Here is a 10165-nt window from a genome sequence, read left to right as displayed (position 1 = left end):
GTGCCTCCGTGCAGGATGGGTGGGCACTGAGGTACTGTTTGCAGATCTGGGAAGGATCAGAGGAATTATATGGAGCACACAATAAGGAACCCTGAGCTTGCACCACAACCTTAGCCCCCATTCTTATGAGTTGTCCTCAGAGATTAGTAAGACTTTGTAGTATTATGAAATGATACAATTGTATCCCACAACTGATATGATGGACGGATGAGAATGTGTGTCTTATCTATGGTCACTAAAACAGGCCACGCCTTGTGAATGCCAGGCAATATTACCCTGGATGTCTTGGACAACAATGAGAGGATAGACTAACCAGTAGGCTTTTGCAGATTGTAGCAACTGTGGTAATATTGCACTTGCTGATCTTGAATTACTGTGCCACATAGGATGCAGTATGACTGTCTTCCACTGGGGACAGGATGGGGTTGGACAGGACGGGAAGGGATAGCAGCCTAGAAATAGATGTGCTTCCACCCTTCCAACCTGTACTAGCTTCTGGCTTTGTTCTTCATGAAATGTGTCATTAGCCCTTGGCTGGTAGAGAGTGTGATCCCATCACAGAGAGACAGCAAGCCTGAACACACTGGGAGCAGTGAAGCAGCCTCCAGCAGCTTGGGCTGGTTGACACTGTACTGGAGTCTCTATCAGCACTGACCAAGGATGTAAACAGCTACAGAGCTGCATGTCTGAATTTACAACACAGAGTCACACCTTTTCCCTTGCTTGTGCCGCAGTGGAGTGTACTGATCCCTTGTTCACTGGCCTTGACATTCAGTGATCTGCCTGTGGCTTCTTTTTTATGGAGTCAGTTTGGTATGGACACCAAAAAGTGGTGGTGGATGGTGGCTCTTAGGGCTGCAAGGTGAGTTACAGGTATGAGCAGTGTGCAAGGACATGACTGAGTGGGGCATGGGACAGCCAGCGTTCCCAACAGAATTCCATGCAGTACAGTGTGAAGTTGTCTAGGGCACTCTGTGGTGGGTGCTTCAGCTTGTCCCCTCACTGGGACCCTGTCGAGGGTCAAGATTGCGAGGTGACAATAAAACCCTGGCAGATGTATTGTTAACCTCCTCTCCCCCTCCACTTCCCCCTTTTGCCCCTCCCTCTCCCCCCTTCCACTCAGCACAGGCAATCGGGAGGGAAAGAAGGACAGAGAGAAGAGAGTTGGAAAAAAATTAAAGATGTTTTACTAATGCTACTAATAAGAATAGAGGAAATAATACAAAATATACAAAACCAATCTTGAAAGTCTCAGCAACTGCAGAGCCGGCCACCAAAGTCCTGGATTAGACTCCGCAGCCAACCGGAGCTGGATTCAGTCTGTCACTAGGCCTCAGTTCACAGGGATGAGTAGCAAGGTCCTTTCCTAATGTCAGCCATAAGGAAAAAGGGAAAAAAGGGACGAGATCCTCGTGATCTCCCACTTTTATATGAAGTATTCACATGAATGGAATGTTATACACAGTTGGTCAGTTTCTTAGTCACTTGTTTCTTGTTGCCCCTCTGGCGAGATGTCCATCCATGCTTATCAATAAGTTTGCATTCCATTGCTATGTTTACCAAAACATGTGTCTGGTTCTCCAGGAAAATGCAGTTAATATGGAAGCTTTAGCTGACAGGCAAAATTCACTGAAAGAGAAACTTGTTTTTAACAAAACCAGGACAGACGCCCCGTAAGGTTACCCCTATCCTAAACAGGATAAATGTGTCTGATGGGATTCCTCACACAAGATCTAAACACTAACATAAGCAAGATCAGGATTTATACTGTATTTCTTTATGGGCACAGTATTATTTTCTCACCCTAAAAAGATATGTTGAGGGCATTAATTATATTTAGGAAACACATACTAATGAACTGACTTAAATTACTGTTAAAGCATTATATCAAAATAATATCTGATGTGTTGTACTCTTAAGTTTTTGGTAATTCTGATTATCTGGAGGGGACCTATTTATCCAAGAAGATTGTGTTTTATTTTTGTTGACATTTTGTTGATATTTTTCTTGTTGTGTACCTACGGATGCACAAAAACTACATGAAGGAGAAAACACTGGCATTTGGTTGGAAAAAAAAAAGTTAAAGTAATCGAGGCAAAGTATTAAAGACCTTTTTTTACTGCCTCCTTGAATTAAACAATGATATATCTTTTTTTTTTTTTTCTCGCACTACTTTTAAACATTTGCTTTTAGAGAAACCATCTCTTGTTTATGAAGAAACCCAGAATCAAATTAGTATTAACCAGATTTTGACAGCTTTTAGTATGTCTGTCAGGCACAGATAGGACTGCTTCAGTGCGGGAAGCTCTGTCCTATATCCATTCTAAACCTGTGTCCCTAACATTGACCAGAGTAGGTTGCTACTTCAAGTGACAATTATTTCACCTCATTTCTCTCAAGTTTTCTTTCTCCATTTTTTCTTTGGTGAAAGGATTTTGGTTTTGTTTGTTTGTTTGTTTGTTTGTTTTCTGTTAATGTGGAGAATGCTACTCTCTCCGCTTCATTTTGCTCTCTTTTATCATGTGATTTTCAAAATCACCTTTTTGAATTTTCAGTGCTATTTTAAGCTGCTTTTACGTTTAGCGCATATTGCCTTTGCAGTTAGTGAATTTTTACCCGGTGTATAGATCTATTTTAATTTCACTGCTTTTACACGTGAGTTAGTAGTGCGCTTGCACAGTCCCCTCCCTCCTCCCTTCTGCAGATAAACTAGAAGAAATCTTGGCGGTAAGACGTCGCGCCGCCGCGTTTGACAACGGCTCGGCGGGCTCGTCCCGTACCTGGCAGCTCTGGCCTGGCCGCCCGCCCCGGCTGGGCTGGGCTGGGCTGGGGGACCACTCGCCCCGCGCAGCCCCGGCCGCCCTCGGCAGGTGGCCCCGGCGCCCCACGGCTGCGCTGGGACCTGCCGGCTGAGGACGGGAGCGCGGGGAGCGGCGCTGCCCCGGTGGCGGGGTCCCGGGCGGCGCGGCCGGGCTGGACGCTGCGGCGCTGCCCCAGTGAGCTGCCGGGAACAGGCCCGGGGGTCCCCGCGGGAGGGGTGCGGAGGAGCAGGAGGGCAGGTCCTTGTGGGGCGGGGTGAGGCAGGGAGGGATGGCGGGAGAGGTGGGCGCGGGGGCCGGGGCGAGGAGAGGGAGTGTACCCGGAGGAGAGGGCGTGCAGGGTTTGCTGATACCTTTTTTGTCCGCACTTAGGGTGGAGGTGGCGTTGTCCAGCAAAGGTGCTGCCTTTCCCGAGCAGCTTCTCCCGGCGGGGCAGTGTCGGGAGACTGCAACTCTGGTGCCTCCTCTCTTCCCCCCCGGAGAAGCGACGGGCAGAGCAAAGATGCTGTGCCTCCCAGTAGCCTTCCAGTTGCTGCTGGTGCTGGTGCTGTGCAGCCAGGGCACAGAGAGGTGTCCTTCAGCCTTCTGCGAGTGTTCTGACTGGGATGACCACAAAATCACTTGCAGGGACATCCACTTCATTCCCAACCTTCCGGAGGACACCCAGACCCTGTGAGTACATAGGGGTGGTTTAGAGCGGACACTAGCTGGTTTTAAGTATTCATATTCTGCAAGCAGGACACGCTCTGAGCTGATGCCCTGGGACATGAGGGAGGGAAGTGGTGAGGGGAAGAGTGGGGAATACAGCACAGCAGGGCAATACAGCATACAGTGTTAGGATTGTGTATGTGTCGGGGAGACATAGGAAAAGTGACTCTCAGACCTTACAGATGTGAAGAGATTATTGCACCTTAAAAGTTCTAGGTAGGATATGGGAAAATTAGTTTCTTGGCCGTTTGTTTGAAAACTGAGTGGAAGGCTGGATTCTGTGTGGCATGTGCCTAGGTGGTGAGGGGAAGGATAGATCAAACACAGTTTTCTGTTTAAAAAAAAAAGAATAGCAATTAGAGGTACCACCACACAAACAGCTCCACAAAAGCTTCTGTGCACTTTCAGCTTCTTTGTCAAAGCCTGACAAAAAGAGTCATGGGAACTGAGAATTCCAATATACTGTCTGGGAGACTAAGTACTTCAGATTAACAAAAGTGTGGATATGGGATAAAGCAGCAAATTTGAAGCTTGCCAAAGAGACAGAGCTATTCAAGTACCTAAACCTAAGTGTTTAGTATCATCACAGGCAACGTAGAATGTCTTGTCTGAGTTCCTGCGGCCAGACCAGGAGAGTGTCCTGTGTTGTATTTGTCAGCCCATAGACATACATCAGATAAATACCCTAGGGAAGCCAAAATGCCACCAGTCAGCTATAGCTAAGGAGCTGAATCACTCTTGGCTTTCACTTTGTCTCATAAAGCACAAAATGTTTCTAGTCTCCAAGGGAAGGTTCATTTGTAAGTAGATTACGTTTTGATAAAATAAACAAACTCAACCTCAGCTGTTGTAATGGCAAGATAAAATGATAACAGGTTGATTTGTTTATATCTTGATAATGGTTCTCAGGACTTTATTCGAAAATCTGAGCCATGTAGTTATTTGAACTTATATGAGTGGGCTTCTCAAGTTTTTTTAACACCTGAAAGTAAAGGCTTAGCAAAGAGATCACTTACCTGAAAAGACGGAGAAAAAAATATTTATGTTATTCCATTATTTATTAATACCTTTAAGACTTTTGATTATTAGACTGCAGTATGTGAGTTTGTAAGGCTTTTAAATTATATGAGTTTTGGTTTGGTTATTATACTTTTGTATATGCGGCTTATTTAGTTCGAAATTGTCGTAATGTTGTTGCATGTAACATGTTCTTTGAAATCTACCACACCAAGCTAGAAAATAAAGCAGTTTCAATTTACAGGAGAAATATGCCCTCAAATAGGCATTTAAAATAGTTAATATAAACAATGAGATCACATAATGGAATCGGATACTTTACTTGAAAAATGTTTGTATGATGGCTGAGAAGAACCTCTACGTATAGCTTCACAAATAAAGCACTTCGGCTCCTGGAGTTCTAGTGTTTTAAACACCTGTTCTACTGGGGAGCTCTAAGATCATAAGGCACTGTTTTTAAAAGACAAAAACACCCAGTGAAAATCTTATTTCCATGGAAAAAGTAATTAACAAAAACAATTGCAAAATATTTTTTCTGTTTATTTTGCATGTATTTTAATAATCTGGGGTGACAATTGCAAACTTCTCAAGAAGTGTACTCCATACCATAGCCATTATAAGACAAAAAAAATTCCAGGTAGACAATTTTGATTTTATAGTACATGGTAGAAAAGCTAGAACATGCACAATATAGTCTGTTTGATTAGAAAATAACTGGAGACATTCTCTAAGGAAATAAGGAAAACAGAGCTCTTTCACACACACACACACACATACACACAAAAAAAGCCAGTTTGTAGTTTCCTCTCTGGATAAGGTATGTATATTTTCCTTCTGTGTTGTTACATGGATTGCTGAAGTCTGGTGGACTGTATCTAATTCTGTAGTCCATTGTTCTCAGCAAATGACTAAATCTTTCTTTCTCTCCATGTGTTAAATGGGAATCATAACGCTTACTTGTATCTGTTTTTCATTCAGAGTGCTTTCAGATGGTTTAAACTAACTTACTTGCACACAGAGGATAAAAATAACAGAAAGAGTTTTCCTGGGAGATTTTAAGGTGTGTGCCCCTGCTTCCATGATATTTTGCATCCTTCTGCCTTACAACTGGCAACAGTTCTGAATTAAAGACAAAAGATTCCAATAATTGAATTTTCTGTTAACCTTACGAACAAGTGAACACCTCTTTGAAGTGAAATATGCAACTTTGCATATCTGCACGTTATATATCCCCAAATTCAGCAACTTTGTTACTTTAGGTAAAGTAACTTTGCTTTTTGGTGGTTATGCATGAACTTCAAGATTGCAAATTTTAAAACTTTCTTATATGGCTATTCAGTTTTGCAGGGTTTGTACAGCTAAGAGGCTGGGGAGTCTAGGAAAAAATTTCCAGCTTTTGGAGATAATGAGATCTTTTCAGTGCACAAGATCTTGAAACTCCAATTAAAGTTTCATTGCAATTATTCAGTCAGGAGTGTTCTCATTTCTCTACCCTACTTCGAGTGGCATAAGCCTTTTTAAACAAGCCATGCTTATAAGAAATTGCAGAAAATGTTTCTTTCTGAACTCTCTTAGTGAAAAGTGTCATAAACTTCAGCCAGCAAAGTGTGTTTGTTTTAAACTGTTTTTAATGTATTTGTCCAAATATAGTTAACAGACGTGCTTATCCAGAATGCCTGAGTGCACAGATATTGTTCTTGGAGATGCTTTTTTTTTCAGTATGAGATTTTTATCCTTTTTTCTTTTTCCGTGGAGTAAAGAAAATAAGTAGAAAGAAAAAGGCTTGTCGTGTTGCATGAAGAATTATATACTCATATACTACGGTAGGAAGGTAATTCTAAATGGTATTGAAATACAGTACTAAAAATATGAAATTAGGTATCAATAATTTTGCCACATCTATAATATTTTTCATGCCTTTCTCCGCACAGCCAATATCGTGGTCTGATCTCCCGCCATTTTACCCTTGCCTGGGCCTCCTTTCCTTCTGCCTCTGCCAGTCCCTGGCTCCACTCCTCTTTCATGCTGTGACACTGTGTGCAGGGCACTGAGGAATCCCGGTCCCAGCTGGGCTGGCAGCGCTTTTCTCTTTCCACAGCACAGTGCTGGTTGGGACTATAACCTCCTCCGTCTTTGGTGTAATATGCTGGGGGAGATCCTGGCCTTTCAGTGCCAGCAGATCCACTAGGAAGTGGGGGTTAATGACTGCAAAGAATTACTTACAAATCACCAAAATTACACTGAACATTTATCCAAAGGTATAACTACATCATGTTTTTCATTTTAAGAATCTATTTTTAGTTGTTTGTTTTTTTTTTTAATTTGGCAATAAAGTAATGAAGTTTTGCTTCCTATTTATTTGTGATCTACATCACCTGCCTTTGCTTACTAAAATAACTTCAGCTCCCCTTCCCATCCCAAATATCCTCAATACCCTCTCGTAAGTTTTCCACCATTAAAGAACAGCCATAGCAAATCGGTCCAATGGCTCTCATCTAATGCAGTATCTTGTCTCCAGGATTTCCCTTCTCTTAATTTTCCTTTGGTATCAGCGTTTAGAAGCCATATATGGTACTCTCCATTAATTGTGGCTCAGCTTTCAATTATTTTTACCTGCAGGAACTTTCTAACCTCTGTGTGGTTTTGTTGTAGTAACCTTCAAAGGATTGCTGTTCTGTGTTTCTTGAGTTTTGTGTCTTTGCCTCATTCAGTTGTCTCTTGAGCCCATTTCAACATCCATAATATCCTTCGGCAATGAATTCCACAAGTTTCATAGTAGTTGCAAGAACTATTTTTGTTGTCGTTGTTGAAAATACCACATTGTCCTACCATCAGCAGCTAAATACACAATGTTTTCAGGTCAATGTTAGGTCCCTTAAGCTTGCTGGCAATATTCTCATCTCCTCCCTATACCTTCTATTGCAAGCCAACAGTAGTGTCCTGTGTTCCTTCCCATAAATGCTACTCAAAGCAGTCTCTTCTGCTGCCTAAACCACATATATATATGTGCATATATATATTTATATATATGACTGCACAGAAGGCAGCATCAGAGCTGTGTGAGTGCTGAATGATTATTCCCCACAGAATGGATAAGGGCTGAGCCCTCCCAGTTTCCTTTCCTTTTCCTTTTCCTCTCCTCTCCTTTTTCCTCCTTTAGCATCCCATGAAGAAATGCTAAAATGGTTTATATCCTGTAGCCAGGTGCTATTTTCACATCACTATAATCAAATTTGTTTGTAACTGGACAAGAGGGAGTCATGGAAGGACAGTGGAACTGGCAGATAAATAAACACAAACCAGTACAGTCTTTAAGAATACACTGTTTACATGAGGTACAAGCTACCATTCTGTAACTGCTCCAGGATATTGGCTGTAGGTAGGATATTGCTTTTTGATAAATGCAAGGTAGCTCCCCCTTCAGGGGCAAGGTGGCTGGATTAATGTATGTTTACTTGATGTAATAAGTCAGCTGATGTAATGAGTCAGCTGATCTGTTTAGTTCCCCATGTTGTTGTCAGCTTTTGATGAAAGAGATATGGGAACTGTGTGATGTATTTTACACATATACAATGTGATATTTAGGACTAGCAAGGATATGTCAAATATTAATACTTATTGATAAAAATGGTTTTTGAACTGGAAAACGAGATCCATAGGAACTTAAAAGTTTCACCTGTAATAGCTGTGTCACTGGCATCCATGTATTTATATGCTTACTGAGTAGTTTAGAGCACTTTGAGTTCACAGAAGCTACAAGTAAAACTAAAGGAGATGATGTCTGTACTTTATATTGAGCATAAATTAAATGGATTCAAAATATTTTTCCCAAAATCCTAGTCTTAGGATATGTCTGAAAGTCAGAGATATTCTGACTTCAGGTAACTCTATCATGACCTTTTCATAGACTTCAATATTTCAGAATTAAGTACGGAGCCTCATAAGTACATCTTCATAATAGCCTTGCAACATAAGCACATAATTATTTCCCTGTTTTAATGATGAAGTACCAAGAGTCTGAAAGAACAGGAAAAACACTGACATGGTTCAACAGACAACTGAAAGAGGCTGTTAGGGCATCTTTCAGAAAATGGAAGTCATGCCCAAATGAGGAAATCTTTTGACACTTCAAGTAATACAGTACAAAAATATTTTGAAGAGAAGCTCGTAATATCACAAAAACTCAGTACAGTCTTTAAAACACAAAAGAGGGTAATTCTGAAAAAAATCTGTCAAACTGAACTGTTAGTATGAAGCTTGTTGGAAACAAACTGAAAAATTGAAGAGAATTAACCTCCCTGAGCCAGGTAATGCTTGTGTAAGAGTTCCAAAGACATTCAAATATGAAATTGCTTCATTAACTACTCTGGTATGTAACTTACCATTTAAATCAGCCACGGTGACAGGGGCATGGAAGTTCACAAGTGTAGCATAATTGTTTAAAAGAAGTGCTTTAAGGAATATCTTAGGAACTAAATGCTGGTAGATCTGTCTTCTTTGGATGACTGGAAAAAGTAGGAAGGAATCAATCTGGTTTTGATAAAGGGAAACTCACCTCACAAATATCATATATATATGCTAGTTCTTTAAAGGAATCAGAAATGTGAATACATTGCTTTTTTGAAGTTACATTAAAAAAAAATCAGCAAGGACCTTAGGAAAGACTTGAGACAAATTAGCTATAGACTTAGGAAAGAAAGTTGTTTTAGGGATTGACAGCAGGTCAAGGAGAAAAAAAAGGTTGATAACAAACTCTTAATTTCCAGAATACAGGGAATTGCTCAAAGGACCTTTATCTGGAACTATGACATCAAACAGTCTGGGTGTAGTCTGCTCCTTGTTTAGGCTGTTCCTAGTTTCTTTTAATTTGGGTGTTGTAAGAAGCTGCACATAGATATGCTGTGATATTGATGAGTGAGCTGCCATCAATACCTGCCAATTGTATATCCTGCTCTTTCTATTCAATACCCTGCCAACAGCTATTATTGGTATCTGAAAAGACAAAAATCTTACAGTTCCCTTTGAGTGAGGCTAATTGTGCTTAGGGTGAGCAGGAATTACATCGATCCACTGCAGGGAGATTAAAACAGTTTACTGTTTTAGTTTCATAAAGGTTGATAACTTTGCTTCTTCTCTGCATCTTTTAGAAACCGGCCTCATAAGATTTCAGTAAGATCTAATCTTAATTACATTGTAAAAAAAAAATTGGGTTGTGAATGGCCTATGATCTACTGCCATTTAACTGTAGCAGGAGCGTGTTTGCTTTCTAACAGCTGTTGAAGTAAAACTCACCATCTGTTAAAAGTCATATGGTAAAATAAAATGCTATGTGCTTGTTTGTGAAGTTCACTTGTTTTCCCTTCTTAGTGAGTTGTAAAGGCATAGATTTTAAGACTAAGAGGGCTCATCAGAACATCTAGTCTGACATTCTGGATTACAAAAAGCATAAAACTTTGCGAGGTATGGTTAATTAAAGCTCCTTTTTAATTTTTTTTTTTCAGGGGAGCAGGGGATGAAGATAGAATAATCATGAATTATTGGTTTTAAAATAGTATTAAAATAATAATATTAAAAATAATCCCATACAACTAGTAAAAATTTGTTCAAATGCTCCATCATCC

At 40.6% G+C, this 10165-nt stretch overlaps 1 protein-coding gene across 3 annotated transcripts in view; it reads left to right on the top strand.

Moving 5' to 3' along the window:
• Positions 1-3321: 3321 nt before the first annotated feature.
• Positions 3322-10165, top strand: part of TSHR (thyroid stimulating hormone receptor) — a gene marked incomplete at both ends in the record, with an annotated part of 61632 nt that continues 54788 nt past the window's right edge. For all 3 annotated transcript variants that reach the window (XM_082058582.1, XM_082058581.1, XM_082058580.1), the window contains one exon: positions 3322-3491. In XM_082058582.1, coding sequence (XP_081914708.1) covers positions 3322-3491 — 170 coding nt within the window. The remainder of the gene's footprint in view (positions 3492-10165) is intronic.

Source organism: Streptopelia decaocto (genome assembly GCF_964273445.1).
Source record: "Streptopelia decaocto genome assembly, chromosome: 7".
Lineage (NCBI taxonomy): Eukaryota > Metazoa > Chordata > Aves > Columbiformes > Columbidae > Streptopelia > Streptopelia decaocto.
The sequence above is the reverse complement of the archived record's forward strand: the minus strand, read 5'-3'. Positions and strand labels throughout refer to the sequence as shown.